The sequence below is a fragment of the Cyprinus carpio genome, chromosome B25 (genome assembly GCF_018340385.1).
Source record: "Cyprinus carpio isolate SPL01 chromosome B25, ASM1834038v1, whole genome shotgun sequence".
Taxonomy (NCBI): Eukaryota; Metazoa; Chordata; class Actinopteri; order Cypriniformes; family Cyprinidae; genus Cyprinus; species Cyprinus carpio.
This window is the reverse complement of record NC_056621.1, coordinates 8,684,985-8,710,088: the sequence shown is the minus strand read 5'-3', so window position 1 is coordinate 8,710,088 and position 25,104 is coordinate 8,684,985. Positions and strand designations below refer to the sequence as shown.

Here is a 25,104-nt window from a genome sequence, read left to right as displayed (position 1 = left end):
ACTCACACTCCCACATTCACACACACACGTGGAAAACACGCCCACCTTTACTCTTTGAGATGTTCATCTGGTGGCTATCAAAGCCTCCGAAGGTTTCCGCCCGTCGTGGCAAAGTCACGGGCCCTGCCGCACATACGCCATCCTGCACCGCTCCTCCTAGACTGTCATTTACCAGAACCTGTAATGTCTCAACTACACACAAACACACAAAAATTCAACATGGAATATGGTAATTAATGCAGGTAAACACTAAATGCTAGATCAAATGTCAAAAAACATTTCTAGGCCATAATTCACTCCGAAATCAAGAAACAGAAACAACTATATTTTAAAAATAAAATAAAATACACTTTTGATTTAAAATTAGTTAGATTCACCCAATAAGGAACAACTGGTGTTTATAGAAAAATCAAACACACCAACAGATCACAAAAGGCTAAGATGAGACCGTAATCAATACTCTTTCCCATTCTTGACCTGCAGCATTAAAGCAATCCATTATCTGTTCCTGCCCTGTGGATTCAGATCAGCTTTACGTATCGATTCTGCCCATGTCCACGTTCCTCTAATGAATACTCCTACTTGCTGTATGAACTGTGACAAGTACTATCTATCACTCCCACATTCAAAGCCAAAGCATCTTCTCAGCACTTTCAAGAGCTTTCACGCCACGTAGACTCTAAAATGCTGTTCGAGAATATCACTTAATTTTAATTGTTGTTTTTTTATCACTTTCAATGGTTTTGGAGGCGTTTTAAAGAAGTTTGTATTTTTCTTAAAGCACATTAGGGCTGCACGATTAATCAAAATCAAACACTCAGCTGACGTTATGAAGTGAGTTTGGAGTAAAAACATGTTATTAAATGTGGTATTTTCACATGCTTTCAGATGGAGTGGCACATACTACACAGAGCTGTAGTTCACTGACAAGCTACACAAACAGCTTTCATAATCGCAGAACGATTTCTTCGATTTCATAATCACGCGATTAAATCGTCTGCGATTTATGAATGCAATTTTGCGTAGCTTGTCAGTGAACTACGGCTCTGTGTAGTAAATGCTGCTCCATCTTAAAGCACGTGCTAGAGATTTACTACTAATCACAGAACCGGCTTTACTAATGAGATACGCATGACAATCACATATGATTAATCATGCAGCCCTTAAGCACATACATGAATTCTTCTTTATTAGTAAAGCATATATTTTCTGTCACTAACAGCAATTTTGTTTTCAAACAGGTTTCTGCAAACACTCCCCCAACTGCTACTGGTCAGGAAACACTCAGCCCCGCCCTCAAACTCATGCCATTGGCTGTGTCACTGTCACTATGCTAGGCTGGTCGGACGTGCAAAACAAACAGCCATGTTTTGATAGCACCACAGAGTCATAGAGTTCAGAATATTTGTGAGAATAAACCTAGAGTGGCTTACTTATGTGTATATGCACATTAATTTAAAATAAAATTAAAAATAACAAAAATAAATTATTTGCTATAATATAATAGTAATTTTTTCCATAATCTGTTTTCTCAACAACTACCAATGTTCAGCATCCACCTGTATTTTAATGTCAAAAATAATTTCAATGTCAACAAATTGCTACAAATCATAAATCTATTTCTTTTCACCATTTATTGCATTTTTGTTATTTTCATATGAAAAAGTCTGAGCATATTGAAAATGCTTATATTTTTACTTCTATTCATTTGACCAATTAGTATCATTACATTGCTTGTATTATAACAGCAAAAAAACACTTATTGCGTTTTATTATTTCATTTAACTAGTAGCTGCTACAAGCACAGACAGTATTTAGGTCTTTTTGAGACTGTGTGACTCACATAGTTAATGTGATTCTGATTAAGCAAGCTTGTGTAACTAGCCAGGGACCATACGCACAAGCTACACTATGATCTGATGCAACATGTAGCTAACACCCTCCACTTCATAGAGTCATTTTAAAACTTAATTATGTTCTCAGCCCTCTAAGACTGCAATATTCATAAAAACATATTCCCAATGTATCAAGTTTACTAGCTGCCATATATTTGTAAGACGCCTAGTGTTTTTCCGACTTATATAATAAGCATAAGTACTGGTTGCCTCACCTTCCTTCAAAGCCTCCTTCATGATTGGTTCTCCTTTGGTGATGTCATCGGGTGTGGCCCTGAAGAGCATTCGGTTGCCAAGGCCGGTCTCATCTGGTAAGCCACAGTCACACATGTCCCTGAACAACTTCACTTTCTCCTCCAATAAAGTCAAGATCTGCTCATCTCTCTTATGCAGCTGATCTGTATGGGCAGATGTTTATTTCATGATGAGAATCCTAAGATTCACTTCATTTTAGCAGCATTTATACACCTTTTACATCTAATTTTCATGGATTTTCAGTCATTCTATTCACTAGAGTATTTAAAAATCATTTTAGACAGACTGTACTCATAATTTTAGTCAATGTAATATCGTAGTCAATAAACATTTCCATGAATTAAAGGTCCTTGCACACTGAGTCCGCAATTTCCGTATGCGAAAATTTTTTTTTTGTATTCGTCATCCTTTCCTATCAAAATGCGAAAATTTAGAAAATCGAACCTGGACTGAATTTTTTCATGACAGACAAAAGTTTCAGAGGCAGTATGTAAACGTGATTGACACAACGTGAGGTCGTATTTATTTTTTAATGTGCAAAAATTTTGGACAAGAATTTCAGACAAAGACCTTTTTCTGTGTTTACTTTTTCTCTAAACCCAAACAAACCATATCCACACACACAAAAATGGAAAAAGAAATGGAATTAAGTACCTCTCAACTCCTTGACTTTGATTTCTTGAAGTCTTCTGTCCTCTTCGTTTTCACTAGGCACACCTTCATCATCATCTCCCTCCCTGGAGGAAATCGAGAGTCTGTAAAGAAAGACTACCAGCTCTCACAAATTGTGATGCTTAAAGTACCTTTTGTAAATTATGTTAAGCTGAATTATTTGTAATTATTATTTGTACTATTTTATCAACATAAATTAAAAAAATAAAAACTGAAAAAAAGGAATGTAGATATATATAAAAGTTAGCAAAAGATTGCAATTTACAGTGTTATTTGTAGTTTTTAAGAATTACATTTAAGTGAGCGTAAGATGATGGAAAAGCTAATATAAATGTAAAAATAGCAAAAATTTGATATCAATATAGGCCTAAAAAAATTGTGCATCCCTTCTTCCTGTACATAAAATGAGAAACAGATTCAGAGACTCACATTGACTGCATGGCCTCCTGAATGAGCTGCATCCATGTGTTCCTCTCCTCCTTTGAGCTGGTGTATACTTCTACCATCTCAGGCTTCTCGATGCCTGCCGTTATCAGGAACAATCCTTTCTCCTCATTGGCTACTTCCCTCACGATGAGTTTCTGCAGGGAGATGACAGTGGAGCGCTGGTCCTGAGAGTGGAAAACAAGATGATGAGATGGGACTAGAAAAATAATGGGGCGAGGTCACACAATAAGAAAGCGCCAAAGAACTTAATATGCCAATGTTCCTATGAAAACCTAGCACTGATAGGGCGCCAGAGACATTACACAATACTGGATTCAAGCATCCAAACAAGAAAGTGTAAAGTAAACATTTAATGAACACTGTTGCGGAGTCACAGGCAGAGGTTTAATGATAAACATACCAAGGATGCAAAAATATATTTCTGATCTTTCTCCTGTAGGAACACAATCACGTCCCTCAGCAGCAAAGCCTGGACATCTGGAGAAGAACACATCAGATAGATTAAAAAACGGGACCTGTTTGTGTTAGTGTGGGTGTATGTTGCTATGGTAATAGACATGACTTCGTTTTGTCAGCGAAATGTCAAGGCTGTTTATCGATGCACTGTATTTTGAAATGTGAAACTAGCTTATTACATTTTCTGAATTAAATGTGAGAGGCAGAAGTCACACCACAATTTCAAAATGTGAATGGCTTCCGTGGCACTGTTCTGCAGATGATATATTGTTCAGCTTGTTGCTTTTGTTCTGCTGTTGCTAAAGTGTTGTGGGTGGTTACTAGGGTATTGTCATGTGGTTAAGGTGTTCTAAAGGATTTTAGCATGTTGTTGCTCTTATGTGGTTGCTAAAGTGTGGCGAGTGAGTACTAGGATTTTGCTATGTGCTTCTTGTTATTGTTGCCAGGGTGTTATTCAGTTGCTATGAGGTTGTTAAGGTGTTGTACTGTAAGTGTCTTTTACACATTGTTTTGTGTGGTTGGTAGGGTGTTGCTATGCGGTTGGGAATGCCTTCTGAGAGTCTTTTTTTTATATGTTACATGGTTGCCAGGGTGTTGCTATGAGGTTGCTATAAGGTTGTTAAGGTATTATGAGTGTCGTTTACACGTAATTGTTGTTATGTGGTTGCCAGGGTGTTGCTATAAAGCTGTTAAGGAGTTCTGAGTGTCTTTAACAAATTGTTGTTATGTGGTTGCCAGGGTGTTGCTATGCAGTTGCTATAAGGTTGTTAAGGTGTTCTAAATGCCTTTTACACATCTTTATGTGGATGCTAAAGTGTTGCTATGCAGTTGCTATAAGGTTGTTAAGTTATTCTGAGAGTCTTTTTCAAATGTTGTTGTTAAGTTGTTGCTAATGTGGTTGCCAGGGTGTTTCTATGCAGTTGTTATAAGGCTGTTAATAAGTTCTGATTGTCTTTTACATGTAATTGTTGTTGTGTGGTTGTCTGGGTGTTGCTATGTGTTTTCTATAAAGCTGTTAAAGTGTTCTGAGTGTCTTTTACACATCATTGTTTTATGTGGTTGTCAGGGTGTTTCTATAAGGTGTCCTGTTAAAGTGTCTTACACGTTGTTTCTTGGTTGCTAGGGTGTTGCATGTGGTTGCCAGGCTGGTGCTATGCTATTGCTAAGGTTTTCTGAGTGGGTTTTATTATGTTGTTGCTGTTATGTAGTTGCTAGGGTGTTGTGGGTGGTTTTTCTATGCGCTTGCTAAGGAGTTCTGAGAATCTTTTTTCAACTTCTTTTTATCTGCTGAAATATTCATTCATCAATGATCCCATTGCACTGGTTCTCACCCTTGAGTCTGCCTGCAGAGTTCTTGAGCTGCAGTGGCCCATCGTGAATTAACTTCTGCCCACGTAACAGATCCTCTCTGGCAAACATCTGCCCGCTTTTCATTCTCATGATGGACTTGCTGTCTGTCCGACTGTACACTTCCTTTAGCCTCTTTTTCTTCTCATGCTCATTCACTTTATTGTCCACAGCAGCAATCACTTCCTTCACCAACTTCAGACTTTGGGTCACATCTGCATGGTCTTCTTCATTTTCTGCCATGAAATACTTCAGAATATTACCTGGAGCACTACAGATGAGTTCAATGGTATTAAAATAGCCTGACAAGTATAGTAACTAATCGTACCTTTCGTGTGCTGCAGTATTCTCTGTAGTAAGACAGGATACTTTGTTATTCGTTGTGTGACTAACAATATACACTCAGGAATGCTTAGCCGTCGGACAACAGGGCTGCTCATCTTTTTCTGGAAAACAGAAACAGATGTGAAACACAGAACCAGTTCCATTTTCAGGCTTGGGCAGGAAACAAAAGGAGGAAAAGAATAAAAGCTTTAGGCTAATTTTAAAAACTAACACACTATGAGAAATTCATGAAGGCAAAATAAAATGAGATGGCATATTACCTTGATGAAAGCTTGAAAACGTTTGTCTTTGGTGTGAAGCTCCTTGTAGAAGTTCACAGCTTCATTGTGTCTGCTGCAGAACTTCCCATAGACCCTTATCATTCTCTTGGCACTGGAACCTGAGAACTAGGGAGAAATAAATGGTGGGAAAAAAATTGTACGTTACTTTTACTAAATGTTCCAGAGATTACAAATCAATGCATTTCCACAGATTTAGAGGCACTCTTCTCAATGTTCAATCCCAAGTTTGACAGCTACAATTTACCTGAGAGACCAGCACATCACCAATCTTTCGGATAACAAAGCCACCCTCTTCCTGGCTCCCTGACTCTTTCTTCCTTTCAAGCAACTGTGAGAAGAACTGTGTGTGCAAGTCCAGAACGTCATCTAACATGGGGAACATCTTCTCTACAGTCTGAACCTCCAGTTGAACCTCTCTCAGTAGCCCTTTACTGTAAACATCAGCCATAATCTTCAAGGTCCTCACGTGGTGCATTTCTGTCTGGATGAGTTCTAATAATGAGAGGAGGCAGGAACTTTATCACATGACCTTACAAGTGTGTCAGTGACTTCATTCAACAGTTTCAATACTTCTTCTCACAAAGTTTGAAAGTGAAAGCAGAAGCTTCTTGGGAGGGTCCTGTGTGACTCTTACCATAGATGACATCTTGCCTCTTGATAACATCCTTTTTATGCTGTTTCAAGAATTTCTTGTCTACCGTAATACTCCATGAGTCTGCTTCCAAATCTTTGGCATCAGCTTCAAACTCTCCCATCAACTGACTGTCCATCATCTCTGTACCTGCCATACAGAACGATTAGAACGATGCTGTTGTCTAGACTATATACATTTGTTTCTGTTAAAAAAAAAAAATGAAAAACACACAAAAATAACATACACTACAACACTAAAAATTAAAACTTTTAATAATTTTTAAAAAAGATGATTATTATTCACACCAAGGCTGTATTTATTTAATCAAAAAATAAAGCTGTTTTTTTATTTTTTTTTATTTTTTTATTGAAACTGTAATTTGTGATGTAATGGTAAATGTTGAAAACAGTTAAGATGCTTAATAATTTTGGGAAATCGAAGTACATATTTCAGGATTCTTTAGTGAATAGAAAGTTCACAAGAACACCATTTGAAATCTTTTTGAAATCTAAATCTTTTGTAAATGTTAAACATTTATTTACTGTCACTACTAAGAACCAAAAAAAATTAATAAAGTGTATTTCTAAAAAAATAAAATAAAAAAATAAATAAAATTAATATAAAATTATTTCTAGATAAATCTAGATAATAATAATAATAATAGTAATAATAATATTAATAATATATTTGCCATTATAAACAATTTAATGACTGAATTATTACGAATAACCACACTGTAAATAATAAAAATAAAAACTTCATAACTTGATTGGACTCAAGACAGGTGTATATTTTATTGGTAATGATTCAAGTATGAAATGAAGCGACTTACCCTCATCAGTAAGAGATTCTGTGGACTCACTGACTTTACTGGTCTTGTGAAGAGAATCGGTCGATAGGGACAGAAACTTCAGACTCTTTAGAGGAGGGTCTTCCATTTGTCTGAATGTGCAAAGAGCATAAGATATATTATATATTCCATGTTTTAATGCCCTATTGATTTTATAATATAGTGAGCTCAAAATCAAAATATCAAGGCCACTATGAAGAAAATCAGTGAAGATATCTGGAAAACTGTGATTTTTTTAAAGCTATTGCAATATTAAATCTAAAATCATTTGTATTTTATCAGCTAGCATTGGCACTGACCCTGCAATGTTATTAATGGACATGCTCTTGGACAGCGGGTTGCTGTTGAAAGACATGATACTGCTAGGGCTTTTCCGAGGAGGGGCGAGAGGAGCAGGTTGATCATCGGGAATGGAGATGGCAGACCATGGACGATCCCGTGCTGGCAGGGCTAAACATATTCACAAGATTACATGGTCAGATTTTTGAAATAAAGCAGAAATACATAAAACATGAAGAAATGCAAGATTATATGAGGACTTTACTTTTACTTCTAAGCGTGACACCAGGCGTTGAGGCAGAATCTGGAACGGTCTGCTGCTGTTTTTTTTGCTGCTGAAAGAAATATCTGAAGATTCTTTAATCTGCATAGATCCATATTGGTGTTTTTTCTACAGTTTTGGTCATGAAACTGACAATAATTAGCAAAGAAACAAAAGTTTCACTGTTTATGACATATGTCATATGAGAACCAAGATAAAAGACAATGGAATACCTTCATTTTGACCTTGGCACAAACAGGAAGACTCTCTCTGCAGCCTTTGTGGACTTGTGCATTGCAATCTGAAAACAAACACACACAAACCTTACAGTCAGTACTGTATGCACAGGCCTTTATCCATTAATTTAGTGTTATACTCCACTTGTTCTTATCTAAAAGCAGATAGAATAAGCCTGACGCTAGAGAAAAAACAAAACAAAAAAAAAACAAAAACCGCAGCACACAAAATAGGCATCTGGAAGAAAAATGGCACTGTAACGAACACTGTGCCATTTCCCAGTTCTCCGTTTGTGAAGGAGAGAGTGAGATTAGCCTTTTCCTGCATGACTCCACCTCTGCTGATGTATACCACAAACTTAACCACAAACACTTCGATTGAGTCATTACTAGTCTTGAACCTTTAAAGATTTCAAGTATATGTGCCAAGTCAGTGTTTACACTTCTTTTCTCTATGAAAACAAGCTAAAATTGTGTATTTCAGAAGTTAAATATAAAAAAGAAGAATTGATTCAAATTAAAATTCAGACACAATATATAAACATATGACACAAGTGACTGGTTACCTCAAATGTACAACCAATTTGATATTATGCAGATTTGCTGTCAATGTGATAAGCAAAAATGCTAATGTTAATGCTAATTCTCAGTCAAAACATACCTGCACAGATGGTGCTTTTGCTTTTCTCTGTCAGTGTACTTTGCACCTCATGACCACAAACTGCAGTTCAGTTAGAACATACCCAAAAGAGATTTACAAGCTTTTTAAAAAACAAAATAAACCACACAATCTCAGATCGTGTGCATTATATGTATCAAAGCGTGCTAGAACTTCAACAACCTACATGTTTGAAGGCGTAGAGATTATGATAATTTCCCCACAAGTTCACAACTTTCCCCACTCCCACAGAACTTCTCTAGCAAATCCCACACAGTCACGGAAAGCGACTATTTTACAAGAAAAGCATCATACACTATCATTAAAAAAATGTGGGGTCAGTAAAATCTTTAATTTATTTAGATTTTTTTTTCATTTATAATTTTCAGAAAAAAAAAAATTATTTAGCATTTTAATAGCGAGATATTAAATTGGTGAATAATAAAATAATAACAACAACAACGTCATCACACAAGACTTTCAGAGATCTGATCAAACTGACAAAGTGTCTCGCACATCAGCCACTTTTGGGAAATGAGAGGAAAACGGTAATTAAGTCTGCCAGCACATCCTTGTGAGAACAATATAAACAAACAGCGCAGCATGCGGTAGCCCCCGCTGACAGGACCAATGGCGTTCGGTGCGCAGCACACTGACTGGCCTCAGTGCAGCGCTGGAGCCTCGCCAGCTGTGTGCGGGTGGAACCACAGAAGTGATGCAAAACTGTGTAAGGCCCTGACTGGGCAGATAGCAGATTATCCTTTATCTTAATAATAGTAATAATAATATTAATAATATATTTGCCATTATAAACAATTTAATGACTGAATACAATGGCGAATCACACTGTAAATAATACAAATAAAAAAATCCCATACCGTGTTGGACTCACCTCAGGTGGTTGTCTATTGTATTGGTAATGATTCAAGTAGAAAATGAAAGAGACGTACCCTCATCAGTAAGAGATTCTGTGGACTCAATGACTTTACTGGTTCTTGTGGAAGAGAATCGGTAGTCGATAGGGAACAGAAAACTTCCGACTCTTTAGAGGAGGGGTCTTCCAATTTGTCTGAATGTGCAAAAGAGCATAAGATATATTATTATATATTCCATGTTTTAATGCTTGCCTATTTAGTTTATAATATAGTGAGCTCAAAAATCAAAAATCAAGGCCACTATGAAGAAAAAATCAGTGAAAGATATCTGGAAAACTGGAGTGATTTTTTTAAAGCTATTGCAATATTAAATCTAAAATCATTTGTATGTTATCAGCTAGCATGGGCACTGACCTGCAATGTTATTAATGGACATGCTCTTGGGACAGCGGGTTTGCTGTTGAAAGACATGATACTGCTAGGGCTTTTCCGAGGAGGGGCGAGGGGCGAGGAGCAGGTTGATCATCGGGGAATGGAGATGGCCACAGACCATGGACGATCCCGTGCTGGCAGGGCTAAACATATCACAAGATTACATGGTCAGATTTTTGAAATAAAGCAGAAATACATAAAACATGAAGAAATGCAAGATTATATGAGGACTTTACTTTTACTTCTAAGCGTGACACCAGGCGTTGAGGCAGAATCTGGAACGGTCTGCTGCTGTTTTTGCTGCTGAAAGAAATATCTGAAGATTCTTTAATCTGCATAGATCCATATTGTGTTTTTTCTACAGTTTTGGTCATGAAACTGACAATAATTAGCAAAGAAACAAAAGTTTCACTGTTTATGACATATGTCATATGAGAAACCAAGGGGATAAAAGGACAATCTTGGAATACCTTCATTTTGACCTTGGCACAAACAGGAAGACTCTCTCTGCAGCCTTTGTGGACTTGTGCATTGCAATCTGAAAACAAACACACACAAACCTTACAGTCAGTACTGTATGCACAGGCCTTTATCCATTAGTTTAGTGTTATACTCCACTTGTTCTTATCTAAAAGCAGATAGAATAAGCATGACGCTTAGAGAAAAAAAACAAAGAGAAGAGAAAAAAAAAACAAAAACAAAAAAAAAAACAAAAAAAAAAAAAAAGACAAAACAAAAAAAAATCCTCCAGCAGCACACAACGCCATAGGCATCTGGAAGAGAAAAAGAAGGCACTTGTAAACGAACACTGTGCCATTTCCCAGTTCTCCGTTTGTGAAGGAGGAGAGAGTGAGATTAGCCTTTTCCTGCATGACTCCACCTCTGCTGATGTATACCACAAACTTAACCACAAACACTTCGATTGAGTCATTACTAGTCTTGAACCTTTAAAGATTTCAAGTATATGTGCCAAGTCAGTGTTTACACTTCCTTTTCTCTATGAAAACACAATAACTAAAATTGTGTATTTCAGAAGTTAAATATAAAAAAAGAAGAATTGAGTTCAAATTAAAATTCAGACACAATATATAAACATATGACACAAGTGAATGGTTACCTCAAATGTACAACCAATTTGATATTATGCAGATTTTGCTGTCAATGTGATAAGCAAAAATGCCTAAAAGTTAATGCTAATTCTCAGTCAAAACATACCTGCACAGATGGTGCTTTTGCTTTTCTCTGTCAGTGTACTTTGCACCTCATGACCACAAACTGCAGTTCAGTTAGACATACCCAAAAGAGATTTACAAGCTTTTAAAAACAAAACCACACAATCTCAGATCGTGTGCATTATGGTATCAAAGGCTGCTAGAACTTCAACAACCTACATGTTTGAAGGCGTAGAGATTATGATAATTTCCCCACAAGTTCACAACTTTCCCCACTCCCACAGAACTTCTCTAGCAAATCCCACACAGTCACGGAAAGCGACTATTTTACAAGAAGGAAAAAAGCATCATACACTATCATTAAAAAAATGTGGGGTCAGTAAAATCTTTAATTTATTTAGATTTTTTTTTCATTTATAATTTTCAGAAAAAAAAATTTATTTAGCATTTAATAGCAGAATATTAAATTGGTGAATAATAATAATAACAACAACAACGTCATCACACAAGACTTTCAGAGATCTGATCAAACTGACAAAGTGTCTCGCACATCAGCCACTTTTGGGAAATGAGAGGAAACGGTAATAAGTCTGCCAGCACATCCTCTGAGAACAATAAACAGAGAGAGCAATGGCGGTAGCGGTGCGCTGACAGGATGTTCCAGCACACTGACTGGCCTCAGTGCAGCGCTGAGCCTCGCCAGCTGTGTGCGGGTGGAACCACAGAGTGATGCAACACTGTGTAAGGCCTGACTGGGCAGATAGCCATGATTACTCCTTTATTTTTTCTTCCTTTCTTTAAAACACTGCTCACTCTGAGACACATATTAACCCAATTCTTCACACATATCGTGCCCAACCGTGTCTCTCCAGAAACCTGCTCATGTGTGGCTTTAAAGGGGTTAGTTCACCCAAAAATGAAAATTAGCCCATAAATGACTCACCCTAGGTGCATATGACTTTCTACTTTCAGACGAAACCAGTCTGAGTTATATTAAAAAATTGTCTATGATCTTTCAAGCTGTTTAATGCCACTCAGCGGGTGTTGCATTCATCAGTCCAAAAGAAGTGAAAAAAAAGCGCCCATCCATAAAAATAAACAAAACAATGGTCACTAATTAGAAGTACAAAATGAGGATTTGTAAAGAAGAATGTCGGAGAATTTATATATAAGCCAAGAGGAGACTGGTTTTCCTTTGCTAAATTAAGGAAACTTTGCTTCCTTTGCTCCTGTTAAAAAATGCTGTTTTTCACGAGACTCACTGGCGCATACGCAAAGCTGACCCCATACGTCCTCCTCCCGGAGCTGCTTCCGTGTACAACTGTTGGCACAAGCTACATTAAAGTGATTATTACATTTTGAATATGGATATTTGGAAGTCCTTTGTTCACCCCCTGGAGCTGTGTTAGACACTTTTTTTTTATGGGTGGGTGCTTTTTATTTCACTTCTTTTGGACTTAAGCACTGCAACACCCCTGCTGAGAGCCATGAAACAGCTTGAAAGATCAAAGACAATATTTAATAGAATTCCGACTGGATTCGTCTGAAAGAAGAAAGTCATATACACCTAGGATGACTTGAGGGTGAGTAATTTATGGGCTAAATTTAATTTTTGGGTGACCTAACCCTTTATATCACAATTACTTATCTACATCTTAGAAGCTATTGCTGACTAGCTAATTAAAACAGCTTTTGTATTTATAGAGACAATCTGTGGGAATGAAAATTTATTTAACCAACTTCCTGTGTGAATCTCTTGAGAAGAGCTTCTGCAAAAAAAAAAAAAAAAAAAAAAAAAAAAACCCTTTCACAGTGGTAAATTAAACTCTATGCACGACTGCTCTGCAAATGACAGTAAAGGAGGAAGTGCCAAAAAAAAAAGACACCAGCCTATGGCAAAACAAAATAAGCAACAGAATATAACAGATCAGTATTTTACCAATTGTTTTTGTTTTTGCACAAATTTAATTGAATAACTTCAATGCTGATCCAAATACATTTTAATTAAACCGTATCGTATGAAGTTTGTATTTTTTTTTCATAACAAATTGCATGCCGTTACCTCATTTAACAGGAGTTCTATAGCCATATGAATATCATTATTCTAGCATACAATTTATTTATTATTGTTTCCTTTCCAGTTGAGAATTTTTTCCCCAACACAGATAGAAAAGACATTCCCATAACTCTGGGAAACTCTGAAATAGAGTACAGAATAGTAAAGAATTTATATAGTATGATGTAGAATATATATTGTGCTGATTGAGCAGAACAGAGCACAGAATGAAAGAGTACACAATTTACTGAGCAGAACAGAGTGAAGAAAGGAAGAGTACAGAATTTAGTGTATAGAAATACAGTAGAAAATAGTAAAAAGTATACAGAAAAACAGTAGATTATAGAATGTAGAATAGAGTGTAAAACAGAGTATAAAATGTAAAATAAGAGTATAGAATAGAGTATAGAGCAGTATAAAGATTATAGAAACTAAGAGTAGAGTATACAGTTTGGAATAGAGAGTTTTATAAAAGGGAAAAGCAGAGAGGAGAAGAGTGAAGTTTAAAGTTTAGAAAAGGTTATAGAACAGTAAGTATAGAACAGTAAATACAAATAGAAGAGTGCAGAATATGAAATAGAAAAAAACAGAAATACAGTATAGAATAATAAAGAATATTATAAAATAAAATAAATAGGAATGTAGAATTGAAAAGAGTGAAAAATAATAAAAAAAATTGAATCATTGTAGAAAGCACAGTAAAGTAGAAAATAGAGCACAGAATAGTAGAGAAGATTATAGAGAGTAAAACAGAGTTCTGTATTCTATCTCTTACTGGTGCAGAGGAAGGCATCTCTAGTGTTGATGGGTTTGTTGCACTGCTGGCAGGGGATTGTGGGTATTGTCATGATCGCAGTGAAGAGATGCCCGTTTGAGGCTTTCTTCTCCTTGTCTTTGGCATCTCGCTCACGCTCCTTATTCTTGTCCTTCTCTCTCCTGCAAAGTACAAGCCAAAAGGTGAATGAGTAAATCAGAGTATAGATGTGTGATGTACAGTGTTTTCAAGCTGTGCATTAGACTCAATTACAGTGAGGTCACAGCCCAGATGGGAGATTAAATGGGAGCAAAGCACATCCATCATAAAACTCCCAGTGTCAGCAAAGCACTGAGAAACCGAATCAGCTGCACAATCAATACTTTCATTCATATTCATTATTCATCTCCAGCTGTAAGGATGAACACACACGTTCATTTATTCTCAACATCTATCCTCAATATCACATTTATAGTATCCTCTCTGTTCTCAACATCATATCTACTTACCCATCTATTTACACATACATCCATCCGTCCATCCATCCTCAATGTCAAAATCTATCCATCCATCGTTCCATCTGTCCTCAACATCACTATCAATCTATCTATCTATCTATCTATAGACAAACCTACGCATCCATCTATCATCCACCCATCTTCCATCTATGCATCCACCTATTTATACATTTATCTACCCATCATCTATCTACCCATCTACCTACCATCCACATATGTACCTATCCATTTACTCATCCATCTACCCATCTATAAATTTATCTACCCATCTATCCATCCATCCATCTACACATCCTTCCCCCAACCACCCATTTACCTATCTATAAATTTATATACTCAGTCAATCAATCTACCACTCTACCATCCATCTACCCATCATTCCATCCATCTTCCTACCCCAACCATCCATCCACCCATCTATGAATTTCTCTACTCAATAATCTATCTACCAATCCACCTATCCATCTTAGCCATCCATCTACCCATCCTTCCATCTATATACCCATCTACCTACCCCCTAACAATCCATCTACTAACATATAAATGTATCTACCCATCTACCCATCTATCTTATTTGTCTGTCTACCATCATCTATCTATCCAACCATCTATCATCCATGCAGCCATCTATACATCAAATACACTGTCCTTTTTCCTTGTTTCTTTGACACCTTGCATGAAGTGTCAAAACCACAGTATGTGCACTCCATTACAGTGCTGTGCTTGAGAACAAAGATAGCTCTAGTGGAGAAACCGCAAATTGTTACCATTTTCACAGACCACCCAGATTACAAAACCCTGTCTGATCTTCTGCAACAGTTATATACCAAGATTGTGATCATGTGCAAGCCACAATGGGAAAACAACAACAAAATATTGGCAGCATTCAACTAAAAGGATTAAAAGCTGTCTGATTAATTCTTACTTTTAACTAAAAAAATTCTGCTCTACATTTACTGAACTAGTGAGTATGGATGGGTGGCTTAATATCATAACATTAGGAAAAAAATAATTTGGCTACAAACAGTATAGGAAGGAAGAGGGTCAAAGTGCACTTCCCAAAAAGTTTAAACATGGCTAAAATGTATAAACATGTTCAAGCAAGTTCAAAAAAAAAAAAAAAAAAAAACACTATTTCAGCAACACAAGTGATTTACATAATTTACGCCATTCTCAAATGGAGCGAAACAATGATCTCGGGAAGCAAAAAAAAGTTGCCACACCACTAAAATAACACATTGGAAATCAAAACTCTAAAACATCATTACAGAACATCAAACAAATGTCTATTTTCAATATACATGACGAAAAAATCTAACATCTGCTCTTTGGTAACAGTCTTACCTCAACCAGACCACCAGTATTCTTAATCTTTAGTGACCGCCTGTGGTAAAAACCTACGACACAAGGTAGACATCCCTGAAACAAGGTAGCCAGTGAGCGCACTGGCCTGAAGGTACGGCAGATGAGGTTAAGAGTCTGTCTGCACAAACACATAAGTTCCCATTACGGAGAGCAGGCGAGCCAGCCAGAGGAAGTGACTGCAGTTTCTTTCTGTCGTCTTTCACATTGGGCTCAACTTAAAGATACAGTGCACTTCCTTTTACCATAGATCCTCCCTAGTACAAGAGGCAGCTTTTTGTTTGTGTTGTGACATTAAGCTGATTCAATACAGATCGAAATTCTAATCAACACTGCAGTTAATTCAGACCCGAACACGACAAATCAAAAAAAAAAAATTAATACTCACTACATCTACATCACTGGCCTAGTTACCAACATGACACTATGTAAAAAAAAAGCATGTAGCAAATTAATGTGAAAGATTTTCAAGTAAAAATGTGTATAAAATCCTAAATAACCATATTTCATAAACCATATACGGTAGCCCAGCTGATTTATGTGGACATCAAAAATGTCATGAAGGTTCTCAGAAACTGGAGTCATAGATTTTAACATGTATTTGTTTTCACAGAATTGCATGAGCTGTAAAGCGTTACCGAGTATATTTAAACAGAGCCATAGAGAGACCACAGCTTGCTTCAGCATCCTGTTGAACTTCCCTACCGCGAACCCTTGTATGACAGACAGAGTGTGCACACATTTGCCTGCGCAAGAGCAAACTCTGCAAGCGCCCTAGCAACTTCAGATGTTGCTGGGGTTGCTGAGAGCTTTCACACCATCAGCAACCTCATTATCAACAGGAACCACAGGAAGAAAACCTCAAAGTTAAATAGCAGGTGCATCCTTCTGCATCAAAGAACACTATTAGATCAGTATGATATGTGGCAAACTAAAACGATAACATTTGTTTTCACTAATAAGGTCTAAGAGAGTTTAGATAAGCCTTGAAGGAAATGTGTTGGCTTTCGAGCAGAAGAATTCAGCTGAAACACATACACACACATATACATACATGTACAGTAAAGTAAAATGTATACCAACCTTGTTCTTCTTACTCATCTTGCTCTTGAGGTAACTGAAGGTCCTGCTTACTTTGGTTCCTCCAACTTTTCCTTCACTGTCACTCCGCAACGGCCCCGGATCCTCCTCTGATATACTGAATGAGACAAAAGATGAAAAATGGGAAAATATAAAACTGGTCCCGCATCCTAATTTGCATACTATCAATTCTTAACGGTATTTAAAATTAAAATAAGTGTGCCCCTAGTCAAAGTGTGTTGAAATTTTTCTTCACAACAAGAGTACATACTTTTAGGGCATAGTATAAGTATGCCAACTAAGACACAGCATGAGTATATTAATGTCTGTCAGAGCTTGGGCCTTGCAGTTATATAGCAGTACTGTCTATATAGCTTTTAGTTTAAATCTGGCTCACAACATTTCTTGGTTCCATTGCCACAAAATCTGGCTCATAATTTACACTCATCTCATCACCTATCCATACCAATAAAACTATTAATATAATAGCCTATTAATATAATCAATATTACAAATAAATGCTTGGACTTTAACATAGCCAATAATCATGTGATGCAGGGGTCGTACCTGTACTCTAATGATCCTGATGTACCTGTGAAACGAGAGAAAAAACACTGATTAAACCAAAAGTACATTGGAGGCAAGACTATGACTAACTAAACAACATAAACGAGACCACAGAACAACAACTGACATTATTAATCACTTTTCAGTGAGCCTCAGGAGTTTTGTATTTGTACAAAAAGAAATTACACAAGAAGTTTTATGGCGTGAATAGACTCCAACACACAGCCCTGCAGAGAACAAAGGCAATTCTTCAAGCAAAACGCCACATTTGTACAACACTCTAAAAAGCTTAAAGAAAAACATTGTACTGCAACCACAAAAGCTTAACTGTGAGAGATGAAATGATCGCTAATGTTTTGCAAGGACTGGTGAAACAGGCTCATATTGTTTTTGTTTATGATACCAGTGTCAGATGAGTTTGGCTTAGATATGTTCAGTTAAAGGAAAAGAAAAGTGTATAAAATGATTCTAAACCAAAAAATGTGCAACAAACATTTTTATTAGTTCCAGTGTTGGCGTAGTTACTGCATTTAGCCTTTAGGGGCAGTATAAATTAAATCTGTATAATAAGCTTGAAAAAGACAAAGTATATTAACATTAGGCTATTAAAAAAAAAAAAAAAATTTTAAATGTCAAATAATCCTGGAACTAAATTAGATTAAAATTACAGATACCGATTTGTAATGCTTTACAATTTACAATTTAAAACGAGCTCTAAGCAGCTGTGAAATCTATAAGCAGTGCTATGAAAAGTGTTTATGTGGATCTGAATGACTTTGAAAGACATGGAAAGAGCTGGAGCCAATGGAAAGGAACTATACAGACGTGGCAATGTCTCATTTGGGAGACCCACTATCCATTCGTCCAATAATCCACAGGAATGAATGACTTGAGCAAAAGCATGCTTAAAATACAATTTTTCTGTCTGATGAGGGACTGAGAAGAATTTTGCAAACACACACGTCCGCCATACATAAGCACCACTGTGTTACAGCGGCTGGAACAAACCTCAGGACTCAAGGGTGCAATGTACTTTGAAATATCTGTGCCATTAAACCAAATGTATTATAATTCAGGAAGCAAGTTATAACCTCATTAATTCAACTAGTCTTAACTTTCTCAGAAAGATTCTCCTTAAAGTTCTGCTGACTGTTCACTAAATGCATCAGCAGACAACATGCACATCATACATATAAGTTCATTAAGTTATTGCATAGAGAATTTTAAAAGCCACTAGATGCATTATTTTGGCACCTCAGTCATTTAGTATTGTTTTTTTTTGTAATTTTGTATTAACCCATAAGTACAGTAAGATAAATCCAACTAGATAAAAACACTTCAGATCAATAAATTGCAACATTGTCATAAAACTCAACAATACATGGGACAACAGAATTAAAATGTAAAAAAATTAAATAAATAAATAAAATTATTGAATAGTTGTTTTAGAAATCATTTCAATGAGCCGATCTGATCAATAACTTAGTGACAAGGGAGGTAGGGGGACACACTTCATATTAAGCAGGGGTCGGGCAGGGGCCATGCTAGGCTTTGTGGGATTTTCTTTTACTTACTGACGGCCTCCTCCTCATCACTGGATGAAGAGCCAATAGAAAAGAGTGTTTTAGATTTGGGGAGCATGGGCGAGATGCTGAAGGAGAAGGAGATTCGTCGCTTGGGTCGCGGCCGTCCGATAGCTGGTGGGTTCCATGATCACATGAGCAAAAAAGATCAAAGCAGGCATTATAATAAAACTGGGTGCTAATACACTGGCAGTAAATGTCCACTCCCTTAAAGTGACACCACAGTGAAAGGAACCACGGTAGGTCCACATCTGATGAGTTGAAGAATACCAACAATCCCAGTTGATACAGGATATTTTTGGAGTATAAAGATCCCAGGACACGAAATCAGGTGTTAGATATGACTGACAGGAGGTGATTGGTCAGTGTGTGGTAATATATGACCGAACATTTCCACTCCTTATCTTACCACAAGAGTCCAGCAGAGAAAAAACTCTGAGCTCTGCAACGTCTGATCTAAAAGCAATTTTGAAGCTTATAAAATAGTTTTGTTTAAATGTATGAAATATGTTGTTTCCACAGTGCTGCAGAGCTCAGAGTGGCCCAATGAGACGCAGGAGAGAAAACTGAAGAGGTGTTTAAACTCACCATCCAGATCTTTCTGACTGATGGCCAACATGGAGACAGACTTGGTGAGAAAGGGTTGTGAAGGTGGGACACATCTTTGTCCAGACTGGATGGACTTCTGAAAGCAGTAAACAAATCAATTAATCAGGGTAATAAAATGCAATAGAATTAAGACTACTAATTTAAGTGGAAAATCTGCAGATGCAACTCTAAACATTGCATTCAGCATACTAGAACTGACGCAATGCAGGGTTTTTTTTTTTTTTAAATCTTCTTTCAAAATATGGGATTTCCTTGGCAGAAAGGAAGATGGTCAGTAAATAATAAAAATAAAAAAAATCCAATTGTTATTATAAAAATAGACCTTGACAGTCAATATAAACTGTTTTTGCATGTAAAAGAGATGCATAAATATTAAACATTGTAATCTTTGTGGGTAAACAAAATGTTTAAACAGTGTTGTTATAAGACAACGTTTAACAAAAATTGCATTTAATAAATATTTTTTATTTTATAATCATATTTTTTTTTCCTACTAATAAAAATATAATAAATACAAACAAAATATAAAACAAAAACAAATATAAAATTATATGCTAAAATATTTTAAATGATTAAAATCTAGAACATACATATCTAATCTAAATGGTTTAAATAATATGCTTACAAAACAAATATCAATTCAAATGATAATACCATTGATATAACATTAAAATTATAGCATTAAAATACACAAAAAATAATACAATTCTACAAATTTAGTTCATTTAAATGGTTTAAAATAAACTCACTGAAACTATAAACTAAAATAATATAATACAAATAATACAATATTAAAGTTTAAATATGGTTTTATAGTTAGCTTTAATAGGTTTTGTTACATTAACACAGATTTCAGCTGATGTGTGGTGACAGGTGCATACAGTATATAGTCTTTTTGCAGTGTCTGTGAGTGTTGCACAACCAATCAGATTTCAGGGCTGGATCTATCTATTTCTAAACAGCACTTCACCTGACTGTCCAAACTGCTGCAGTCGCCCAGATCTGATTCCTGTTCCTCTTCTGTCAGGGACACAAGTGAGCCTCTCTCTTCTCTGTCCAGCTTCGACGGACAGTTCGGTTCCTGGCTGGCCTCCCCCACGCACTGATTAACGCTTTTCCTTCCTTCATTCTCTGCTACAAGTCCTTCCAGGCTGTAACTGTGAAAATAAGCATATTTGATTATGCTTGAATTTTATTGCGGTTCAGTGTTTCAAAAAGTTGAGACGGTGACTACATGCACTCACCGAATCACCAAAGATCTTTTACCTTGTTGTGGGTGACATTCAAATACACGCAAGATAAAGCTAAACGCAAATCCATTCAGATTCACATGCACTAGAATCAAATAACAATAAGCACAAGTCTACTAGCAAATGATGACATTACAAGCTTGACCTCAGTCTGTGAAAGTTGCAGATGACGAATGAAAAATAAACTGACTCACACTATAAAACCAGCCTTTGACATTTCCTCAAAGCAAAATCATTCAAGCTCAGCCACAGAAATGGTTAGCCATTTTCCACATGGTGAAAACTAACACAAAACATCTTACAGCGGCCAAAACAAGTGTTCGGATACTTAAAAAGTTCGAATGTCACTGAATTACACGTCAAATTAAATAGCATATATTTTAAAGAAAAGCAATCAAGCCAATCACTTCAATAAAAATTATTTGTTAGGTTTTAAATAAGAAAATCAACAGTTTAATACAGTTAAAATTAAGACATATTTGGATACTTCTGGTTGTCGAACATTATTAGTGTCATGTTTTCCTTTACATTTATTCACATGTATTAGAATACATACATACACACACACACACACACACACATATATATATATATATATATATATATATATATATATACCTAATTGTTGAGAGAAGCTCAATATAAGTGTGATGAGTTCTGAAATTCTTTCTAACAGGAAACACTCTAAAATAGTGAAAATGTGATAAGAAAAAAAAACTTCTCACCTCTCATCAGGTTTTGAGATCCAGATCAATATGTTAGTCATAGTTCACATCAATTGATACTGCAGTTTAATCTACATGTCTAGCTAAACAAGTTAATTTAAGTGGCCTGTTAGTCTCTGTCTCAGACAATGAAATCAACGGATATGACTGCAACCGTGTTTGTGGTCTCAGAAGTTTGTCCGGAGAGATGAGCAGACTAAACCATAGAGAGGAAGTAGACTAAAACACGCAATGCACTATGAACACACATACACCGCTGTCTTTAAAACTATTTGTGCTCCTATCAAGCAATTCATGCCGCATAATACCACAACAAGAAGTTACAAATTTTTAAACACACTTTGCCTTCCTTTACCTTCTTTCATTTATTTTGACGTTTTCTGAGCGCAGGACAGCTGAAGGACACCAGCTCATGCTTTATTGAGTGCATAAGAATCAGGATGATGGATGGATAGATAGATGGAAGAAGGGATGTGAATGAAGACAAAAGAAGAAATTGTCAGTACAAGGTCTAAAAGAGGCTCTTGAACATTTAACCATTACATATCTTTCTTCTATGCAACAACAAAATGTGAACTTATTTTTTAGATAGTTGGCAGGGAAACTGAAATATATAATTTTTTTCTTCTCCAAATTTTTACATGGGCTGTAAAGAAAGGATTTGGTGGAGCCCCTGATTGGAAAGAGTGAAATGGATGGTGGTACCTTCTCCTATGACCCACAGACTTGTGCTCCACTTCACCTCGAGCCGTACTGGAAAAAGTGATGGATGAATATGATGAGGAGAAGATGAATGAACAGAAACAATGAACCAAAATTAATATAAAGAGCTGATGAGATGGTCGACAGCCCTAAAAATGTTTACTGGGATGATGAATAAAACAAGGAAACAGTTTTTGTCTATACCAAGAGCTGATAATTATTCATTACAAATATTAAATAGAAAAATGTATTATAATTATTAATAGAATAATTACATTTAAATTAATGGAATCATTTTATTATTAATGCTTTCTAAAATAATTACTGTTAATTCTAATAATTCTGGCCAACATAATGAAATTATTCTGGTTTTGCTGTTTTTTTAATAAATATACAATAAATATTAATCTAAAACATATATATATATATACAGTATATACACTGGTCCATCTTAAAAACTAATGCACAAATAATAAATAAATAAATGCCAATGAACAGAGTTTACATTTAAACACACACACACTCACGCAACCATGATGTAAACCAAGATGTAAACCAAGATGTTCCTCTTTTCTGTCTTCGAGTATTAGAGGTCATCTGACTGTTTATTATGAGCAGGAATACAGTCCTGTGTGACCTAAATACAGCTCTTTCTCACAGAACCGCTGCCTGCTGACAAAGCCCTCAGAGGAAGGGCCCTCACACTACTGGGATTTCCCTTCACAAACACAGTCACATACATACTGTAAATGATTTAGAGCTGTACACAAAGCTGAAGTAATGCCAAGATGATGGGACAAAAACCAAAACTGAGTGATTGCAAGTATAAACTCAAATATAAAGCATATCTGATTGCATTATAAAGACAGATGCAATGAATGATTTAAGGGCAGGTTGGTGGTTTATTGATAATAATGTTTTGATCCTATTATCAGATGATTTACAGGAAATGAAAATGTGGGGTGTCTGTCACATTTATAAGAAAAAAAAATTGACCAGACGTGTAGGCCAAAATTGGAAAACCATACTTGAAATTGTCTTCTGCATTTAACCCATCTAAGTGCACAAAGCACACATACGCTGTGGGCATATACCTGTGCAGTAGAAAAAAAAAAAAAAAAAACTTACTTTTACTAAATATATTTTTGTTTCTTTATACTGTATGTAGTGTTTCTCTCATTTATAACATATAATGTGATATTTAATTTCACGTTAAATAACATTAGCTTGCTATCTTAGTATATTGCTAAAAAATTAGTCTGGTAGCTTAGCATACTGCTAATCAATTAGTATGCTATCTTAGATCCCAAAGCTAGAAAGAAAAACAATAAATAAATAATTTAAAAAAAAACTTTAAATGCTATATTTTAGTTATGTAAAAAAAAAGATACTGGGATATGTTTTTGAACAAAGTAGCATGCTTTCTCAACACATCGCTATTCGATTAGCCTGGTAGCTTAGCATAGATCTAGTCAATTAATGATTTTGAACAGTCATTCTGAAGGCTACCTTTCAGTGTTTAAGGGGGTTCAGGATTTTCAAATTTTGCACCACGCTGGACTCCTTGCTGAAAAGAACAGCTAAACTAGCCTATGCAGGTTAGCTGGTCTTAGCAGGTTTAAACTGGTCACACTGGTCTCCCAACCTGGGAAAGCTGATGTCCAGCTGGTTTTCCAGCCCAAACAACTAAAGAAGTGGTCCAAATCCCAAAGACCAAACCACCTATGCCTGGCTTTAAAACCAGCCAACCAGCTTAGGCTTGTTTTTGTATGCTTTGGATTCAATCCCTAAAACCTTCATTTTTAGAGGTAGAGATTACCTGCGTTGACTGATCTCACTCTCCCCCGCCGAATTTTTGCCTGGGCCCCAACTGTGCCTGCGGAAAGGGGACAGGGACCGTATGGAGGTGCGTAAAATGGCCGACCGCTCCGGGACCTCTGTCAAGCGGTCCTTTTTTCTTCCTCCTCTGTTTCTCCTGATGCTCCAGGAGATGTGGGCTTTTCCTGACAGGGGTCTGATGTAGGAGCTTCTGTGCTGGCCTGAGAGATGGCACTAGGGGTCCCGAGGCTGGAGGTGTCATCTGTGGAGGACGAGTAGGACATAGACACACCGCTGGTGATTGTGACGCTGTCCTCAGCCTTTGATGTAGAAAGAAGAGTAGAATTGGATGGAGTTTGGAAAAACAAAATCACAGTTGATGTTTGGTGACAACTAGGAGGCCTGGGATTTTGGACCAACTTCCCAACCTGACATAGCGAAAAAAAAATTGCACGTTGCGCCTGGTTAGGACAAGCACATTTGAATTCTGCAAATGACTGCTGATGACGTACCACCTTTACATCTGTAGTTTACATACAAGCAGACTCCATTTTTTTCTTCTTTCTGCAAACCCCATAAAGTCTCCGAGTTCTTTCCATCCTTGTAAAGCTTACATAACATAGAAACACACAGCACTGACACTCATTTCCATTCACAGCGACTCATTAGTTTCCTCGCATGCTGAAACCACAGCCAAGCAGGGGTGTGGTGAGCTAGCAGCTACATTACACTAACCGTAATAGATGACTTTATGAGCTTTGGAAGGAAAAAACAAAAAAACTTCCAGAACACAAGTCAAGCTTAGGTGAAGTGACACTACCTGCTTTCGAGGCTTGGAGAAACTGTAAGCAAGCTACGTGAATTTCCACGTACTATTTCAGGAGTAGTAGTAGGCTAATTCTGGGGTCATATTAAAGTTAGAATACTATATATTTTTATTTTCAGAGAAAAAAAAACAAAAAACAAAAAAACAAACAAAAAACA

The 25,104-nt window shown here is 36.4% G+C and overlaps 1 protein-coding gene across 1 annotated transcript in view; it reads right to left on the bottom strand.

The window, feature by feature from the left end:
* Positions 1-25,104, bottom strand: part of LOC109069801 (A-kinase anchor protein 13-like) — a 96,006-nt gene that overhangs the window by 9,050 nt on the left and 61,852 nt on the right. Inside the window, 25 exon segments of the mRNA XM_042752714.1 lie at positions 46-192; positions 2,111-2,293; positions 2,805-2,905; positions 3,252-3,433; positions 3,670-3,746; positions 5,057-5,308; positions 5,401-5,518; positions 5,678-5,803; positions 5,943-6,190; positions 6,333-6,479; positions 7,165-7,274; positions 7,482-7,632; positions 10,161-10,227; positions 10,395-10,462; positions 13,928-14,088; positions 15,744-15,748; positions 16,870-16,984; positions 17,434-17,458; positions 19,008-19,130; positions 19,605-19,701; positions 20,596-20,782; positions 21,956-22,015; positions 22,306-22,353; positions 24,122-24,260; positions 24,263-24,440. Of these exon segments, the coding sequence (XP_042608648.1) occupies positions 46-192; positions 2,111-2,293; positions 2,805-2,905; positions 3,252-3,433; positions 3,670-3,746; positions 5,057-5,308; positions 5,401-5,518; positions 5,678-5,803; positions 5,943-6,190; positions 6,333-6,479; positions 7,165-7,274; positions 7,482-7,632; positions 10,161-10,227; positions 10,395-10,462; positions 13,928-14,088; positions 15,744-15,748; positions 16,870-16,984; positions 17,434-17,458; positions 19,008-19,130; positions 19,605-19,701; positions 20,596-20,782; positions 21,956-22,015; positions 22,306-22,353; positions 24,122-24,260; positions 24,263-24,440 (3,115 nt within the window).